Source organism: Elephas maximus, chromosome 6 (assembly GCF_024166365.1).
Source record: "Elephas maximus indicus isolate mEleMax1 chromosome 6, mEleMax1 primary haplotype, whole genome shotgun sequence".
NCBI classification, from domain to species: Eukaryota; Metazoa; Chordata; class Mammalia; order Proboscidea; family Elephantidae; genus Elephas; species Elephas maximus.
Genome location: NC_064824.1, coordinates 15,734,051 through 15,754,744, shown reverse-complemented (window position 1 = coordinate 15,754,744; position 20,694 = coordinate 15,734,051). Strand labels below are relative to the sequence as shown.

The window sequence follows — 20,694 nt, the reverse complement described above, 5'->3', positions numbered from 1 at the left end:
TGGACATTGTGCTTCCACCCCTTCTCTTCCTGAAATTGGACAGTCTTGACATGGATACCCTAATGCCAGTGGCCTGCTCCTTTCTGTGTATGTCTTTTGTGGCATTTAGTACTGTTTCTTCCATTTCCCTGTCTTCATTATTCTTTCCCGGCCCCTCCTCTTCCTACAGCAGTGGTGTTGGCCGATGGAGCCACAATTGTAGCCAACCCTATTAGCAATACATTCAGTGCTGCTCCAGCAGCCACCACTGTGGTCCAGACCCACAGCCAGAGTGCCAGCACCAACGCGCCAGCCCAGGGCTCATCACCGCGGCCAAGCATACTCCGGAAGAAACCAGCCACTGATGGGTAAGTAGCCTCAACAGTGCCAGCTGACACCTTCAGTTCTGGATATAATTAGTATAAACAGTAGACATGCATCCAGTGCTGATTGTTGTTAGTTGCCATTGAGTCGGTGCCGCCTCACGGCAGCCCCATGTGTGCAGAGTAGAACTGCTCCGTGTAAGTTTTCAAGTCTGTGATCTTTTGGAAGCAGATTGGCAGATCTGTCTTCAAGGCGCCTCTGGGTGAGTCTGAACCACCAGCCTGTCGACTAGTAGTTGAGCGCTTAACTGTTTGTGCCACCTAGGGGCTCCTTCAATGCTGGTAGCAAAATCCAAAGTTTCTCATCTTCTGTGACATTTTTTAATTTCCTCAAAAATAACTTGACCCCAGATTTGTTGAATAGAGCCTTGCCAACCACGAGCTACAGGTGTTAAGAATCCAGGAGTCAGTGAAGTGCGAGTGTGTAAGCAGCTGTTGCATACTACTTCAGGAGTTCTCTCTAGTTTGGGAGCTTAATTCTAGAACCTTAAAATAGCTTATAATTAACTCTTGAGGCTTGTCTAGGTAGGAACATTAGCGTGTACCACATGCAGGCAATTTCCCAAGTACAGTAAGACTTATATTTAGCAGCCATATAAACCTCTGGATTGGTGGGTCAGTCAGAAAGGTGTGTGCTGTGCTGTGAAACGAGCTTTAAACTTGGGGAGGTGAGAGATGAGCAGTCACTTTCCAGAGCAGTTTCTGTGGCTCAACTGAGCTGATAACTCGACATCAGAAGGTTAAATTAGAGAACATACCTAAACTGCTGGGACCAGGGTCTGTGAAAGGTGTTCAGATGCATAAAGTGCTGCCTAGACCCATGTATCTTTGCCCATTTGTGAATGCGTTATGAAGGATGTCTTTTAATGTTGAGTCAGCCCATGATGACGTAACCTAACTGATAAAAACAAGAGGCAAAGCTTACTAGTGAAGAGGGCAGATTGAACATACTATGTCAATTTCTCTCCTCAAAACCCTGTAGAACTTCAGTAAAGTGGGTGGGTTTTTTTGTTTGTTTGTTTTGTTTTTTTAGTTATAAATACAAGGAAGGGGAGAACAGGAGAGGACACAAACCACAAACAAAACTTTGGAAGCTAGAAAGCAGATAGGCAAATGATTGCTTGCTTAGCTGTGAGAAGTCTGAGTCTTCAGTGTATATAGGAGAAAGTTGAGAATTGCAGAATCTTTAGAACAACTAGAAACAGGCACAACTGGGGATGAAGGAAGGAGTGGCTAAGCTGAAATCAAGGAGACCTGATGGCACGGTGGTTACGCGCTCAGCTGCTAACCAAAAGGCCCGTAGTTCGAACCGTAGTTCAAACCCACCCAGCGCAACTCAGAGAGTATAATCAGTATCACTGAACCGTACATGTACAAACTGTTGAATTGGATTATCTTGTGTATATCTCAACAACAACAAAATAAATGAATAAATTTTTTTTTAATGTTTCTATTGATCCCACTTTCTTCCACCATCTACCACCCCATTTCTTTGCTATTATATGCAAAGAAGGTAAAGGAATTGTCTGTATTTGCTATTTCCAATTCTTCTTCCAGTCTCTTTCAACGTTTTCATTGAAATGCAGAAAACTGCACCCATACCGCATGTCCAGCCTAATGAGTTAGCACACAGTGAATACAGTGTGCTACGACTGTTAGTTTCCGTCACATCAGTTTCGACTCATGGCGCCCCATGTGTGCAGAGCAGAACTGATCCTTAGGGCTTTCAAGGCTGTGACCTTTCAGAAGGAGATCACCAGGCCTGTCTTCTGAGGCGCCTCTGGGTCGGTTTGAACTGCCAATTTTTCCACTACTAGTCGATCACTTAACTGCACCACCCAGGGTGTCTTGCAGAATCTCTCTGGATTTTGCTGATTGAGTCCCCACAATGTAGTTTTACTCATTCTTCTGTCCTCCACGTTCACTGTAATTTGTAGTCGACTCTAAAGGCTTGATTAGAATCACACTACGAGCACCTTCCCCCAAGGGTAACGAACCAGTTTTTCTAACCTTTGACCCTATGGGTTTGTTTTGCCTCTTTTTGAACCTATATATAACACTTTTTTTGTGAGCCTCTGATTCCATTACTCAGTTTTGTAAGATTCTGCTGTTTTTTTCATGTGATTGTTACACACAGCACCATTGTATAAACTATATCACGCTTTATCTATCTATGTTGCTGTTGATGAGTATTTGGGCTGTTTCCAGTTTGGGGGTCATAGATCACTCTGAACATATTTTTTCATGATTTTGGATACATCACACATGCATTTCTGTTACATACCTTTAGGAGACTTGTGGGGTCATACGTTCAGTTGTATGTAGTAGATAAATGCCAGCAGTTTTTCCAAGTGCTTGTATTGATTTACAAGGAGTCCCCAGGTAGTACAGATGGTTAAGCGCTGGGCTGCGAACCAGAAGGTTGGTGGTTCAAGCCTACCCAGAGGTACTTTGGAAGAAAGGCCTGACGATCTACTTCCGTTAGGTCACAGCCGTGAAAACCCTACGGAGCAGTTCTACTCTGACACACATGAGGTCAGCATGTGTTGGAATCAACTCAGTGGCAACTGGATTGCTTTGGCTTTTATGCTGATTTACACTCTAAGAGTGAGGATCATTGCCTCATCCTCACCAACATTCGTTATTGTCAGTGTTAGTAAGTTGAGTCATGCTGTGAACTTACAGTGGTATATTTCATTGGGTTTTGTTGTTTTTGTGTTTGGGGGTGGGGGCAGGAAGACTAGTCTTTCTACTTTTGTTTTTTACTTTTTATTATAGAAAATTATAAGGATGATAAAAACGTACACATAAGAGGGAATACCCATCTTCAATGTTCGGTTTATCAGCTCATGGCTAATTTTGTTTTATCTATATGCCTGCCGCACCACATCTTACCATATTATTTTGAAACAAATCTTTATTTGTATCTGTTTCAGCATGTGTCTGTTGAGAGATAATACCTTAAAAATGCATGTAACTCCTTAGTGTCATCAAATATCCAATCATTGTTAAATTTCAACTTGTCTCAAATGTCACAGATTTTGTTTTGTATTTATTTGAATCAGAGTAGAATCTGGTAAGTTACACACATTTTGTGTAATTAGTCAATATGTCTCATAAGACTCTTTTAATATACAGATTTCTTCCATCTCTTTTTTCCCTTGCTCCTTAGTGAAGAAGCTTGGTCTGTGTCCTGTAGTTTTTCCGTCTCTTCTGGATTTTGCTAGTTGAATCTCCACAGTGTAGTTTTGCTTGTTCTTCTGTCCTCCACATTTTCTGTAATTATAGATGAAACTAAAGGCTTGATTAGAATCACTTTTTTCTTCTGGCAAGACTGCTTTGTTGGTGGTGGGGTTTTACTCTTTTACCAGGAGGCATGATACCTAGTGGTCATGTTTTTTGGGATGTTAGCTTCCCTGCTACCCAGATCCACTAGTTGTTGTTAGCTGCCACTGAGTTAACCCCTTATTCAAGGTGACCCCATGCACAACAGAACAAACTGCTGCCCAGTCCTGCACCATCCCTGTGATCCCTTGGGGGCAGGAGTGGTTCAGTGGTAGGATTCTTGCCTTCATGCAGAAGACCTGCATTTGATTCCCAGCCAGTGTCCTTCATCAGCCACCACCCGTCTGTCAGTAGAGGCTTGTGTGTTGCTGTGATGCTGAGCAGGTTTCAGTGGTGCTTCCAAAGTTAGACAGACTAGGAAGAAAGACCTGGAGATCTATTCCCAAAAACAGCCATCGAAAGCCATGTGGATCACAATGGTCCAAGTCATAACCAATTATTAGGAATTGCAAAATGGTGTAGTCTAGTTCTAGCCACTTTCTCTCAAACCCACTCATGTCTGGCATTTGCCCTCACCACTCTGTGGAAACTAAACATGTCAGGGTCACCGGTGCTTCCATATTGCTAAACCCAGTGGTTAATTCTCAGTACTAGCTTTACTTGGCATCTATGTAACATGATGTGGGAGTTCCCAGGGGACACACACAGGTAACCACTTGACTAGTAGCCAAAAGGTTGGCGATCCCGACCCACCCAGAGGCACCTCAGAAGATAGGCCTGGTGATCTGCTTCCGAAAGGTCGCAGCCATGAAGACCCTAAGGATCAGTTCTGCCCTGCACACATGGGGTCACCATGACTCAGAATCAACTCAACAACAGTAGCATGACAGTTGATCACTGATTCGTTTTTCCTCTGATAAACGTTTTCACTTGGGTTCCACTAGCTCAGCTATGTATAAATGCACAGAAATAATGATTACAAATATATGAATTTAAATTGTAATATGACTATATTGGGAAGATAGAGGAGGAAAGCAAGGGAGTTGGCATTATAATCCTTATCTACCCTGATAGATAAAAATCCATTGCCGTCAAGTCGATTCCGACTCCTAGCAGCCCTGTAAGGCAGAGTAGAACTGCCCCATAGGGTTTCAAAGAGCGGCTGGTGGGTTTGAACCACGCACATTTTGTATCCCTGGCGAATGAATGTCTTGTACTGCTTATCCTTTAATGCCCTTGGACTACTGTTTCCTAGTCTGTCTGTCTCTTTCAGAACGGCAGTTCGGAAAACCCTCATTCCTCCGCAGCCTCCTGAAGTGGCCAGTCCGCGAGTGGAGAGCTGTGTGCGGAGCACATCCGGGTCTCCTAGGCCTGCAGGGTGAGGAGGACGTACAGTCTCTTGTCGCTGTGACTCTCAGCTGCACCTCCTTGGAGAGGGTTTCTGTTAAGTGTGGCGCATTTCACAGAATTTGCACCTGTGCATCTTTTAAAATCCACACTCCAGCTGTGTGACTTGAGTATGGTTCTCAACCTCTCTGGATAAAATGGGTGTATTTATAACCTCTGCCTCATAGACGTCTTATGAATTTAAATGAAATGATGGATTCAGACACTCTGAACAGAGCCTGCCTTCAATAAGCAGGCTGTGAAACACGGCATCACAACATGCAGGATTTTTTTTTTTTAATCTTAATTCCAAAGTAATATAATTTCAGGGGAAAAAACAGGCAATATAAAAATACTTAAAATATAAAATGAAAGTTATTGTTCTGTTCCCCACCCACCTTGCCAGCCCCACCCCCAGAAATAATATTCATTGTTATCAGTTTTGATAAATGTTTTTCCACCATATACATACAGATAGATTAATATACTCTTAGAAAAAGGGTCTTGCTGTATAGTTTGTTCTGTAGCTTGCATTTTTTATTTATTGTATCAGTAATAGCTTACCACGTTAGTCTACTTAGAGCTACTTCTTCATAAAACTTTATTCAAGGAAAAAAATATGGAATGCCTCAGTATACCAGGTATCGTTTTAGGCTCTGGGGATACAGCAGCAACTAAACCAGACAGTGCCTATTCTCATAAGGCTTACTTTCTAGTGGGTGTAGAGAAATAATAAATATATGAAGGAGAAGAGAGCTGTGTAAAGGAGGTGTTATGGGTTGAATTGTGTTCCCCCAAAATACGTGTTGGAGTCTTGACCTCTATACCTGTGGATGTAACCCCGTTTGGGAATAGGGTTTTGTTTGTTATATTAATGAAGTCGTATCATTGTAGGGTAGGTCCTAAACCTAATCACTTCTGAATGATGTAAAGAGCAGCATAGACACAGAAAGGAGTGAGCATGCACTGGGGAAAACAAACATGAGGACAGCCACGGAACCGAGAAACGAGAGGGCGGTAGAAGCCTGAGACAAGGATCTTCCCCCGGAGCCAACAGAGAGCCCTGCCCTGTAGCTGGTGCCCTGAATTCAGACTTCTTTCCTCCTGAACTGTGAGAAAATAAGTTTCTCTTCTTTAAAGCCACCCACCTGTGGCAGTTGTGTTACAGCAGCACTAAGAAACTGAGACAGGAATATAAAGCCATGGGAGGACCAGGCGATGACTCAGAGTAAACAGAAAGGCCTCTCAGCAGAGTTTTGAGGAGCATGCGGGAATGAGCCACTGTGTTCCCTGATGTCCGAATGTGTCAGACAGAGGGAAAAACAGAACAAAGCTTTGTGGAGAAGTACATGCAGCCCTCGTTTTGCACGGTAATGCACAGCTGTAAAAATGGTGGTGCAAGTTGAAACCATGCAAACAAAGCACTGAATCAGTGGGGGTGTTACTGCTGTCCCATGACCTTTAAAAGCTTCTGCAGAATATTAACAAGAAGTTGCAACAGTGTTTGCCCTCTTCTCATCATATAACAGGATACAGACCACAGATCTTGGTGAGATGTAGTATGACAGTCTCCAAGTTTGGATCCTGCCTTAGTTTCCTAAAGCTACCATAACGAAATACCACAATGTGGGTGGTTTTAAAGAACAAATACTGATTTTCTCACAGTTTTGGATGCCGGATACCTGAATTCTAGGCCATGGTAGAGCTATGCTTTCTGTCAGATCCAGGAGGCAGATCTTTCCTTGTCTCTTTCAGCTTCTGGCAGCCCCGGGCATTTCTTGGTGTTCCTTGGCTTGTTGATGATGGATCCTCACGAGCTGCTTTCTTCTGTGTGTGTGACCCTTCCTAGGCCCTTCTCTTTGTAAAATGCCCCTCAGAAGGGATTAGGACTAGGACCCACCCTATTCCAGTGTGACTTCATTAATTTAACAGCATTCCTAGGATAAAGCCCACTTGGTCGTGGTGTATAATTTTTATGTGAAGCTGAATTCTGTTAGGATTTTGTTGAGAACTTTTGAATCTATATTTATAAGTGATAATGGTCTATAGTTTTCTGATTTGGGTAATTCGAGCCTTCTGTCTTTTTTCTTGGCCGGTCTAGCTAAAGGTTTGTCAATTTTGTTGATCTTTTCAGAGATCCAGCTTTTGATGCTGTTGGTTTTCTCTGTCGTTTTTCCATTCTCTATTTCGTGTTTCTTCACTGTAATCTTTATTATTTCCTACCTCCTTGTTCTGGATTTAGTTTTCTTTTTCCAGTATCCTAAGGTACAAGGTTAGATTGTTAATTTGAGAGCTTTTTTCTTTTTTAATGTAGGTGTTTACAGCTATAAACTTCTGTTAAATCACTGTTTCAGCTACATTCCATCAATGCTGGCATATTGTATCTTTTTTTCTTTCATATCAAAGTATTTTCTAATTTCCCTTGTAATTTCTGTAAAAACAACACTCATACGTTATGTAGGAGTGTTGTTTAATTTCCATGTATTTGTGAATTTTCCGAATTTGTTTTAATTGAGTTCTAATTCCATTCAATTGTGATCTGAGAATATACTTTGTATTATTGTAGTCCCCTTTAAATTCATTGAAGCCCTGGTGGCACGGTGGTTAAGTATTCGGCTGCTAACCAAAAGGCCGGCAATTCGAATCCGCCGGACGCTCCTTGGAAACCTTATGGGGCAGTTCTGCTCTCTCCTTTAGGGTCGCTATGAGTCGAAATAGACTCGACAGCAACAGATTTGGTTTGGTTTTCTAAATTTATTGAGGTTAGTTTTATGACCTTACAATATCATCTGTTGTGGAAAATGTACCACGTGCACTTAAGAACTGTCTTCTACCATTGTTGGGTGGAGTGTTCTATGGATGTCTGTTAGGTTGTTGATCATAGTGTTCCATTCTTTAAAAATTACTTCTCTTTAGTAGTTCTGTCCAGTATTGAAAGTGGGGTTTGATATCTTCAGCCATTATTGTTTAATTGTCTGTTTCTCCCTTCAGTTCTGTCAGGTTTTGCTTCATGTATTTTGGGTCTTCGTTATTAACATGTATGTATAATTGTTTATCTTTTTGAAGTGACCTTTTTAACATTAACTATCCTTCTTTGTGTTCAGTAACAATTTTTATCTTAAAGTCTTTTGTCTGGTATTGCTAGCTCTCTCTTGGCTACGGTTTGCACCTGTTTGTACCTTTGAATCTAAATTATGTCTCCTGTGAACAGTATATACTTGGATTATGTTTTTATCCATCTGCCAGTCTCTGCCTTTTAATTAGAGTGTTTTATCTACTTAGTTAAGTTCATTATTGATAGCATAGGATTCATACCTCTGTTACGTAGTTTATCATTTATTTTCTATATCTTTTTCTTACTCTATTGCACTATTACTGCCTTCTTTAGTGTTAAATCAGTATTTTATAGTGTACCATTTTAATTTGCATGTTATTTCTTTTACTATGTATGTTTTTTAGTTATTTTCTTAGAGATTGTCCTGAGGTTATAATTAACATCTTAATTTATATAACAATCTAGTTCAGAGTAATAACCAACTTAATTTTAATAGTATACAAAACCTTTGCTTTTTATGTAGCACTGTTCCTTCCCCTTCTCCTTTGCTCTTACCATCATGCAAATTACATCTTTCTATACCATGTGCCCCTCAACACAGATTTATAATTACTGCTTTACACAATTGTCTTTTAAATCAGATGGGGAAAAATGAGTAACAAACAAAAATGTGTTTATAACATCTTTTATATTTATTAGGTTTTTGTTACCTTTATTAGTGTTGTTTGTTTCTTCATGTTTTTTCAGGTTATTTTTTCATTTCCTTTGCTTTTAGCTTGAAGGGTTCCTTCTCACATTTTTTGTAGGGCAAGTTTGCTAGCAACTAAAATTCTCTTGTTTATCTGGAAATGTCTCAGTGGGTTATTTTGTGTGTGTGTGTGGCAAAATATATGTAACAAAACATTGGCTATTTCAGCCGTTTTTATGTGTGCCATTCAGAGACATTAAGTACACGCACCATGGTTGTGCAACTGTTGCTACTGTCTGTTTCCAAAATTTTTTTTATCAGCTCCTTCATTTTTGAAAGATTGTTTTGCTTAATATAGAAGTCTCCATTGACAGTCTTTTTCTTTCAACACTTTGAATATTTTATCCAACTTTATTCTGCCCTCCATGGTTTCTGGTGAGAAATCAGCTTTTTATCTTATTCAGAATCTGTTCTATATGATGAGTTGCATCTTTCTGGTTTCAAAATTCATTTTATCTCTGACTCTTAGTTATCTAGTGCTGCTGTAACAGAAATACCACAAGTAATGACTTTAACAAACAGAAATGTATTTTCTCAGAGTTTAGGAGGCGAGAGGTCTGAATTCAGGGCACTGGCTCTAAGGCAAGGCTCTCTCTCTGCTCTAGGGAAAAATCATTGTCTCAGCTTCTCTGGGGTTGTTCTTGGCATTCCTTGAAGATCTCCACATGGCATCAATATTTCCCCATTTGACACCTCTTTGCTAATCTTTCTTACCTCAAAGGTGATTAGACTTAAGGCACACCCTATACTGATATGGCCTTATTAACAGAACCATATTCACAAATGGGATTACATTCACAGGTATAAGGTTAGGATTTACAAGACATACTTGAGGAGGGACACAGTTCAATCCATGATAGCATTTGACAGTTTAAATATGGTGTATCTAGAGGTAGGTCCTGTTCTTTGAGTTGAATTCATTGAATTTGGAATTTGTTAAACTTTTGGATGTATGTGATAATATTTGCAGGAAATGTGGAAAATTTCTTCACATATTCTTTCTCCTCTTTTCTCTTTTTCCTCTTCTGCGATTTCATTATGCATATGTTGGTACGCTTAATAGTATGCTACATGTCTCTGAGGCTGTAATCATGTTTCCTCATTTTTTTTTCTTTTTATTCCTCAGACTATTTAATCATAATTGACCTATTTTCAAATTTGTGGGTTTTTTTCTTCTGCCTGCTTATCTTTTACTGGACCCCTTAGTGAACATTACAGTTACTGTTTTTTCAACTCCAGAATTTCTATTTGATTTTTTTTTTTTTTTTTGTAATTTCAGTCTCTCTACTGATATTCTATATATGCTGACACATCATTCTTACTTCCCCTTAGTTGTTTAGACATGTTAACTTGTCTAATATTCTTGGAATATTTTTAACATAGCTAATTTAAATTTTTTGTCTAGAAAGACATCTAGACTGCTCCAAGTAACAGTTTTGTTGATTGTTTTTTCCCAGTGAATTGGCCATACTTATATTATTTCTTTGTACATCTTTTAATATTTTGTTGAAAAATTGACATTTAAAGCAATAGAAAGTGGTAGCTTTGGAACTCAGATCCTCCCTCCTCCTCAGAGTTGGTTATTGTTGCTTTTTGTTGGTGGTGGTGGTGGTGTTTGTTGTTGTTTGTTTCTTGATTTTTCTTAAATAGTTCGATAAAATCTCTATCTTTGTGTTTCCACCAGCGTTTCTTCTCAGCTTAATGGTCAGCTAATGATTGAACACAGATTTCCTTAAACACCTTTGTTGTTATTAGGTGCTGTTGAGTCAGTTCCGACACATAGTGACCCCATGTACAACAGAACGAAACACTGCCTGGTCTTGAGCCATCCTCACAATCATTGCTATGTTTCAGCCCATTGTTGCAGCCACTGTCAGTCCATCTCGTCTGGGGTCTTCCTCTAGCTCACTGACCCTCTACTTTACCAAGGATGATGTCCTTCTCCAGGGACTGTTCCCACCTGATAATATGTGCAAAGTATGTGAGATGAGCTCTCACCATCCTCACTTCCAGGGAGCACTCTGGCTGTATTTCTTTCGAGACAGATTTGTTCATTCTTCTAGCAGTCCATGGTATACTCAATATTCTTTACTTCACTGACTCCATAATTGAGAGGCATCAATTCTTCTGCAGTCTTCCTTATTCATTGTCCAGCTTTCACATGCTTATGAGGCGACTGAAAATATCCTGGCTTGGGTCACAAGCACCTTAGTCTTCAAAGTGACATCTATGCTTTTTAACACTTTCAAAGAGGTCTTTCGCAGCAAATTTGCCTGGTGCAATACGTTGTTTGATTTCCTGACTGTTGCTTTCATGAACGTTGATTGTGGATCCAAGTAAAATGAAATCCTTGCCAACATCAATCATTTTGCTGTTTATCATGATTTTCCTTATTGGTCCAGTTGTGAGGTTTTTTGTTTTCATTGTATTAATACACAGGCCATACTGAAGGCTGTAGTTTTTGATCTTCATCAGTGCTTCAAGTCCTCTTTACTGTCAGCAGGCAAGGTTGTGTCATCTGCATATCTCAGGTTGTTAATGAGTCTTCCACCGTCCTGATGCCACATTCTTCTTATAGTCCAGCTTCTCAGATTATTTGCTGGCATTCAGATTAAATAAGGATGGTGAAAGGATACAACCCTAACACATACCTTTCTTGATTTTAAGCCATGGTGTATCCCCTTGTTATGTTCGAATGACTGCCTCTTGGTCAATGTACAAATTCCTCATGAGCACAATTAAGTGTTCTGGAATTTCCATTCTTTACAGTTTTACCATAATTTGTTATGATCCACACAGTCGAATGCCTTTGCATAGTCAGTAAAACACAGGTAAACATCTTTCTGGTATTCCCTGCTTTAGGCCAAGATCGATCTGATATCAGCAGTGATATCCCTTGTTCCATGTCCTCTTCTGAATCTGGCTTGAATTTCTGGTAGTTTCCTGTCAGTGTACTGCTGCAGCTGCCTTCGAATGATCTTCAGCAAAGTTTTACTCGAGTGTGACAATGATATTAGTAATTTCCTCATTCTGTTGGATCACCTTTCTTTGGAATGGGCACAAGTATGAATCTCTTCAAGTTAGTTGGCCAGGTAGCTGTCTTCCAAATTTCTTGGCAAAGACAAGTAAGCACCTCCAGCGCTGCATCTGTTTGTTGAAACATCTCAATTGATATTCTGTCAATTCCTGGAGCCTTGTTTTTTGTCAGTGCCTTCTTCCTTCAGTACCACTGGTTCTTGATCATATGCTGCCTCCTGAAATGGTTGAACTTCAACTGGTTCTTTTTGGTACGGTGACTCTGTATTCCTTCCATGTGCTTTTGATGCTTCTTGCATTCAATATTTTGCCCATAGAATCCTTCAGAATTGCAACTTGAGGCTTGAATTTTTTCTTCAGTTCTTTCAGTTTGAGAAATGCCAAGTGAGTTCTTCCCTTTTTTGGTTTTCTAACTCCAGGTCTTTGCACATTTCATTACAATACTTCAATTTGTTTTCTCAAACTGCCCTTTGAAATCTTCTGTTCAGCTCTTTTCTTTCATCTTTTCTTCCATTCACTTTAGCTACCCTGTGTTAAGAGCAAGTTTCAGAGTCTCTTCCAATATCCATTTTGGTCTTTTCTTTCTTCTTTGTCTTTTTAATGACCTTTTGCTTTCTTCATTTATGATGTCCTTGATGTCTTCCCACAACTTGTCCAGTTTTCGGTCATTAGTGTTCATTGCGTCAAATCAGCTCTTGAAATGGTCTCCAAATTCAGGTGAGATACACCAGTCATATTTTGGCTGTCATGGATTTATTTTAATTTTCTTCAGCTTCAACTTGAACTCGTATACAAGCAGTTGATGGTCTATTCTGCAGTTGACCATTGACCTTGTTCTGACTGGTAATATTGAACTTTTCCTTTTATAGATGTAGTCAGTATGATTCCTGTATATTTCATTTGGCGAGGTCCACATGTATAATCGCCATTTATGTTGTTGAAAAAAGGCATTTTCAATGAAGAATTCATTGGTTTTGCAGAATTCTATCGTGCAATCTCTGGCGTCGTTTATATCACCAAGGCTGTATATTCCGATTACCAGTCCCTCTTTGTTTCCAGCTTTTGCGTTCCAGTCACCAGTAATTATCAATGCATTTTGATGGCATGTTGGATCAATTTCAGATTGCAGAACTTGGTAAAAATCTTCAATTTCCTCATCTTTGGCATTAGTGATTAGTATGTAAATTTGAATAATAGTCGTATTAACTGGTATTTCTTGTAGACGTATGGATATTATCCTATCACTGACAGTGTTGTACTTCAGGATAGGTCTTGAAATGTTCTTTTTGATGATGAGTGTGATGCCACCCCTCTTCAATTTGTCGTTCCCAGATAGTAACCTGTATGATTGTCTGATTCAGAATGGCCAATACCAGTCCCTTTTAGCTCACTGATGCCTAGGATATCCTTCTTTATGCATTCTATTTTATTTTTAACAACTTCCAATTTTCCTAGATTCATACTTCATACATTCCACGTTCTGATTATTAGTGGATGCTTACAGCTGTTTCTTCTCCTTTTGAGTCATGCCACATCAGCAAACAAAGATCCCAAAAGTTTGACTCCATCCACATCATTAAGACTGACCCTTAATTTGAGGCGGCAGCTCTTCCCCAGTCATATTTTGAGTGCCTTCCAACCTGAGTGGCTCCTCTTCTGGTACTGTATCAGACAATGTTCAACTGCTATTCACAAGGTTTCACTGGCCAGTTTTTTCAATAGTAGACTACCAAGTCCTTCTTTCTAGTCTGTCTTAGTCTAGAAGCTCCCCTGAAACCTGCCCACCAAGGGTCACCCTGCTGGTATTTGAAATACTGGTGGCAGAGCTTCAAGTATCACAGCAACATGTAAGCTACCACAGTATGACAAACTGGCAGACCTAGATTCAGTAAATCTCCCAGTCTTTGCCAAGGGTCTTTCTGTATTTTGGAACATGCCTTCGACAGCCATCCAGGCAATTTGCAGTTCCAGCTTCCTGTTTCTGCAGAGCTTCAGAGATTCCCAGAGGTCAGAGGTCAGAGCTCAGGCCCTTCTCAGGTCTTTCTCAGGTGTGTGTTCAGCCCTGGGTATGCACACAGGCCTATGCATGTGCACAGCCTTCTGGATTCCCAGTGATACGTCACAGCTTCCAGCGCCCCTGTGAGCATCTCATTCCCCAGCTTTTCATTTTATAGTTTCTGGGTAGCCTCTTACTTCCCTAGTTTTACCCACTGCTTCAGAGAACTGCAGAATTAATCAGTTGCCTCTGATTTTTTAAGACAAATGCCCCCAGCAAAAATGCTCTTTACATTTCAGGTAAGGACTACCACCATAACAGTCCTCTGAGAATGAGATTTGAAGATCCTCCAATACTGTTCTTATACCTCTGGTTGCTGCCAGGTTTTCATCATGATTATGGGCCATAGGTTTTTAAGGCTACCATGGAGCTCGAGAATGGGTGTATGATGCAAATAGGGCAAGGTAAAAAAAAAAAAAAACCACAAAATTTGTTTTTTCTTACCAAGCTTCAACTACTTTTCTTGAATAATTTTGCCAAATTGCTGCAAGCCTTTTGTTAATATGCATTTGTATTTTTTATTACATAATACAACGAAATTTTATCACATGTGTATATTTGTCCATAGTCAGAATTCAGAACTGTTTTATTAGCACAAACACACTCCCTCATGTTATCCATTTATGTTCAGACCCGCCCCTCAACCCTAACTTCTTAAAACCACTGTTCTGTTCTCCATCTCTGTAACTCGATCATTTTGAGATTTATATAATGGAATCATATGCTACCTGTTCATATTGGCATTTTTCACTCAAAATAGTACCTTTGAGATCCAGGCAAGTTGTTGGTTATACCAGTTGTTTTTTCCTTGTTATGCATGGGTAGCATTCCATTGCCCTCACGTCTATCAGCTTGTCGTACTGTGAGGGCTCACATGCTGCTGTGATGCTGGAAGCTATGCCACAAGTATTCAGATGCCAGCAGGGTCACCCATGAAGGACAAATTTCAGCTGAGCTTCCAGGCTAAGACAGACTAGGAAGAAGGGCCCGGCAGTCCTGCTATTGGCCATTTTGAATCGGACAATCACATAGTCCACTATGCCGGGAGTGACTTCTTAAAGAGGAATGGTGTTGCATTCATCGTCAAAAAGAACGTTTTAAGATCTATCCTGAACTGTAACGCTGTCAATGATAGGAAAACATCCATATGCCTACAAGGAAGACCAGTTAATATGACTATTATTCAAATTTATGCACCTACCACTAAGGCCAAAGATGAAGAAACTGAAGATTTTTATCAGCTTCTGCAGTCTGAAATTGGTCAAACATGCAATCAGGGTGCATCGATAATTACTGGTGATTGGAATTCGAAAGCTGGAAACAAAGAAGAAGGATCAATAGTTGGAAAATACGGCCTTGGTGATGGAAACAAAGCCAGAGATCACATGATAGAATTTTTCAAGACCAACCACTTCTTCGTTGCAAATACCTTGTGTCACCAACATAAACAGCGACTATTTACATGACTCTTACCAGATGGAATACACAGGAATCAAATCAACTACATCTGTGGAAAGAGACGATAGAAAAACTCAATATCATCAGTCAGAACAGGGCCAGGGACTGACTGGGGAACATACCATCAATTGCTCATATGCAAGTTCAAGTTGAAACTGAAGAAAATCAGAGGAAGTCCATGAGAGTCAAAGTATGACCTTGCGTATATCCCACCTGAATTTAGAGACCATCTCAAGAATGGATTTGTTGTGTTGAACACTAATGGCCGAAGACCAGATGAGTTGTGGAATGACATCAAGGACATCATACATGAAGAAAGCAAGAGGTCATTGAAAAGACAGGAAAGAAAGACCAAGATGGATATTAGAGGAGACTCTGAAACTTGCTCTTGAACGTCAAGCAGTTAAAGCAAAAGGAAGAAATGATGAAGTAAAAGAACTAAACAGAAGATTTCAAAGGGTGGCTCAAGAAGACAAAGTAAAGTATTATAATGACACATGCAAAGAGCTGGAGATAGAAAACCAAAGGGGGAGAACAAGTTCAGCATTTCTCAAGCTGAAAAAACTAAAGAAAATGTTCAAGCCTCAGGTTGCTATAGTGAAGGATTCTATGGGAAAAATATTAAACAATGCAGGAAGCATGAAAAGAAGGTGGAAGGAATACACAGAGTCATTATACCAAGAAGAATTAGTCAACCTCACCCATTTCAAGAGGTGGCATATGATCAGGAACAGATGGCACTGAAGGAGGAAGTCCAGGCTACACTGAAGGCATTGGCAAAAAACAAGGCTCGAGGAATTGACCGAATATCAATTGAGATGCTTCAACTAAAGGATGTAGTGCTGGAGGTGCTCACTTGTCTATGCCAAGAAATTTGAAAGACAGCTACCTGGCGAACTGACTGGAAAAGATCCACATTTATGCCTATTCCCAAGAAAGGTCATCCAACCGAATGTGGAAATTATCGAACAATATCGTTAATATTCACATGCAAGCAAAATTTTGCCGAAGATCATTCAAAAGCGATAATAATAGTACATCGACAGGGAACTGCCAGAAATTCAGGCCAAATTCAGAAGAGGACATGGAACCAGGGATATCATTGCTGATACCAGATGGATCCTTGCTGAAAGCAGAGAATACCAGAAGGATGTTTACCTGTGTTTTATTGACTATGCAAAGTCATTTGACTGAGTGGATCATAACAAATTATGGGTAACATTGCAAAGAATGGAAATTCCAGAATGCTTAATTGTGCTTCTTAGGAACGTGTACATAGATCAAGAGGCAGTTGTTTGGGCAGAACAAGGGGCTACTGCATGGTTTAAAGTCAGGAAAGGTGTGTGTCAGAGTTGTATCTTTTCACCGTACCTATACAGTCTGTATGCTGAGCAGATAATCCAAGACTCTGGACTGTATGAAAAAGGAAGGGGCATCAGGATTGGGGGAAGACTCATTAACAGCCTGCATTATGCAGATGACACAGCCTGGCTTGCTGAAAGCAAAGAGGACTTGAAGTACTTACTGATGAAGATCAAAGATCACAGCCTTCCGTACAGATTACACCTCAACATAAAGGAAACAAAAGTCCTCACAACTAGACCAATAAGCCACATCGTGATAAACAGAGAAAAGATTGAAGTTGTCAAGGATTTCATTTTACTTGGATCTACAATCAACAACCATGGAAGCAACAGTCAGGAAATCAAAAGACGCATTGCATTGGGCAGATCTGCAGAGGACCTCTTTAAATTGTTGAAGAGCAAAGATGCCACCTTGAAGACCAAGGTGCACTTGTCCCAAGTCATGGTATTTTCATGTGCCTCATATGCATGTGAAAGCTGGACAATCAATAGGGAGACAGAAGAAGAATTGACACCTTTGAATTGTGTTGGCAAAGAATACTGAGTATACCATGTACTGCCAAAAGAATGAACACATCTGTCTTGGAAGAAGTACAACCAGAATGCTCCTTAGAAGCTAGGATGGCGAGTCTATGTCTTAAATACTTTGGACATGTTGTCAGGAGGGATCAGTCCCTGGAGAACGACATCATGCTTAGATAAAGTGCAAGGTCAGCGGAAAAGAGGAAGACCCTCAGTGAGATGGATTGGCACAGTGGCTGCAACGATGGACTCAAGCATAACAACAATTGTGGGCATAGCACAGGACCAGGCAGTGTTTCGTTTTATGGTACATGGGGTCACTATGAGGCAGAACTGACTCAGTGGCACCTAACAACAACAAGCATTCCATTGTATGGATGTACTAGACTTTGTTTATCTGTTTGCTTGTTGAAGGACATTGGTGGTGTTTTCATTTTGGGGATATTACCAGTAAAGCTGCTATGAATATTTTTGTTTAGTTTTTTTTTGGTGGGGGGGTATAGGTGAGCATACATTTCATTTCTCTAGGGTGAAAACACAGGAGTATAATTGCTGGGGTATATGGTACATGCATTTTTAATTTTATAAGAAACTGCCAGACTGTTTTCCAGAGTAGCCATGCCATTTTAAATTCCCACCAGCAATGTATGAGATCCTTTGGTCCTGCAACCAGTTTTCAGCAGTAGGAGTATAAGTAGGTGAACTGTTACTACATCTATGTGGTGGAATATTTTTGTATTTAAAAAAAATCATGTTTATCATGAATTTATAATATGATAAATGTTTCTTATAAAACTGAAAACTATGCTATATACTTCCAGACAAAATATTTTTAACTAGTTTCTCTGCATAGAGTATCTCTAAAACACTATTCTAGGAGGTTGTGAACACGGTGCCTCTGACAGAGGACAGACTGTAAGAAGGGGGAGGGAACTTAACTTTCAGTTTATATTCTGTGCTTTTTGTGGATCATTGTCATGTGTGAGTTACCTCCTTTTTAAGAAACTGATTTACAGAGAACTACATAGGAAGCTAAAAAAAACTTCAAAGACAGTATATGTGCATTAAGGAATCCTAGAAAAATACACTAACGTCATGAAAGTTGGCTGTCCTTTGGTGGAGTGGCTTTGAGTGTTTTCTTTATAATGTTTCTCATTTTGTAAGTTAATTTTATTTCTGTTTATAAAAACTAGTTGTAGGTGGGAGCAAATACGGAATACTTTTAAAACCTGAATTTTCCTTTAAATTTCTCTTTAAAAATTACCTTGAATTTCAACTGTTATAATCAAAGAATAGAGTATCAGATATGGTGTGTGCTGTACAAAAAGAATTGGACCAGTATCCATCCTCTGAGATGTTGCATGTTAAGATCGTTTCTGTCATTTGCTACATGTGCTTTCTTTTTGTGTTTCAGTGCCAAACCTAAGTCGGAAATCCACGTATCCATGACCACTCCCGTCACTGTGTCCGTGGAGGCAGTGTCTAATCAAAGTAACGACCAGCCCACCATTGCAGTCCCTCCCACTGTGCAGCAGCCTACACCAACCATTCCAGCCATGATTGCAGCAGCTAGTCCCCCAGCACAACCAGCGGTCGCCCTTTCAACCATTCCTGGAGCGGTCCACATCACTCCTCCCATCACCACCATTGCATCTGCCCCGCCACCATCAGTAGCTGTGGGCGGCAGTCTCTCCTCTGTTTTGGCCCCTCCTGTTCCTGAAATAAAAGTTAAAGAAGAAGTGGAACCCATGGACATCATGAGGCCAGTTTCTGGTAAGTTCATTCACAGAATACTCTTAGTTAGCAGTTGCTTCTTCTCCCTTTCCTAACTCTCCTCAAAGTCCAAATGCGTGCGTGACCCTTAGCCAGCAAGCCCAACTTCTTAATGCCCATTTTAAGTGATCCTCACTAGAATTCTCTTCAGAGCTCGTGTTTATTAAAGGATTCAGTCCCCTTGTATGGTTTATTTGCATTTCATTGATTTTTAATAAATAGAAGAAAGCGTTCACCTCCTTCTGAAAGCTAAAACCATTTTACTGCTTTTTATACTTTATTTTAATTTACTTATCAAAACTGAAAAATTAATATTTCCCTATATTATTTAATTTTTTTTATTATTATTCATTAAGAAAATAATGTCATCGAGCCAGAATTTCACTCCTACGTATATACTCAAAAGAATTGAAGCAAGAACACAAACATATACTTGTACACCAGTGTTCATTGTAGCATTATGCACAATAGCTGAAAGGTGGATGCAGCCTAAGTGTCCCCCAAGAGATGCATAATAAAGCGTCGTATGTACATACAAACCGAAAAACCAAACCCATTGCCATAAAGTGGAATTCTGACTCACAGTGGCCCTATAGGACAAGTAGAATTGCACCATAGAGTTTCCAGGGAGCGCCTGGTGGATTCGAACTGCCAACCTTTTGTTTAGCAGCAGTAGCTCTTAACCACTATGCCATCAGGGTTTCCATATATGTACAGTGGCATATTATTCAACCATAAAGAGAAATGACCCACTACAACATGGATGAACCTTGAAGACATTATAGTGAGTGAAATAAGTTAGTCACAAAAGGAAATACTGTATGATCCCACTTTTGTAAAATATCTAGGCTGTGCAAATGTATAGAAACCAAATCTCACTAATGGTAACCAGAGACAGGAGGGAGGGGGAGAAGGGGAGTCATTGCTTAAAGGGATTGAGTTTCTGTTAAGGGTGATGGAAAAATTTGAAAACGGATAGTGTTGATGGTTGCACACATGGTGAATTAATGTCACTGGAATTGTACACGTTAAAAATGTTGAAATGGCAAATGTTTTGTAATTATCGTGAGAAAAGAAAATATTGTCATGTAAAAGAGGTTGAGATATGTTAGATGTACTAAGTACTGTTTCTTTACAATTTATTCCCTGCCAATTTCTGAAAGGAATTTAAAAACCTTGCTGTGTGGTGAAGTAAGATTTATGTTATTGAAAACACTGTCCTGGTAAACTTGTATGTAAATAATAACTCTTAAAAATATTCATTTACCCTTTCTCCCTTTTTTTCTGAAATTTAAACTTACAGTTTGTGAAAGATCAGTTGAGAGGTTGTCTTTTTTGCTTATTTGGAGTTTTTAAAAATAACTTACTGTGGAATCTTTTTTTTCCTAACTACAAAGGTAACATGTTCAGTATAGGAAACTTATAAAATACAGACAGATCCAAAGTGAAAGTAAATGGATCTGTGCTCCAGTTACCCAGTCGATTACCAATCTTACTCTCCTTCCATTTTCAATGCAGTTTGTTCACTAAGAAGCATGGTGGTGCTATGTGCTGTATTTATTTATTTTAATTTATTATGCCATGAAATATCCTTCTTTATGTATATTTAGTCTCAGCACTTCCACTGAAAGATAACATGGATAACCCAG

The 20,694-nt window shown here is 39.7% G+C and overlaps 1 protein-coding gene across 5 annotated transcripts in view; it reads left to right on the top strand.

The window, feature by feature from the left end:
- SAP130 (Sin3A associated protein 130) overlaps positions 1-20,694 on the top strand; it is a 102,912-nt gene that overhangs the window by 52,418 nt on the left and 29,800 nt on the right. For 2 of the 5 annotated variants that reach the window (XM_049889119.1, XM_049889120.1), the window contains exons 14-16: positions 170-347; positions 4,921-5,025; positions 18,687-19,045. In XM_049889119.1, coding sequence (XP_049745076.1) covers positions 170-347; positions 4,921-5,025; positions 18,687-19,045 — 642 coding nt within the window. The remainder of the gene's footprint in view (positions 1-169; positions 348-4,920; positions 5,026-18,686; positions 19,046-20,694) is intronic. The other 3 variants (XM_049889121.1, XM_049889123.1, XM_049889122.1) reach the window with 3 other exon arrangements.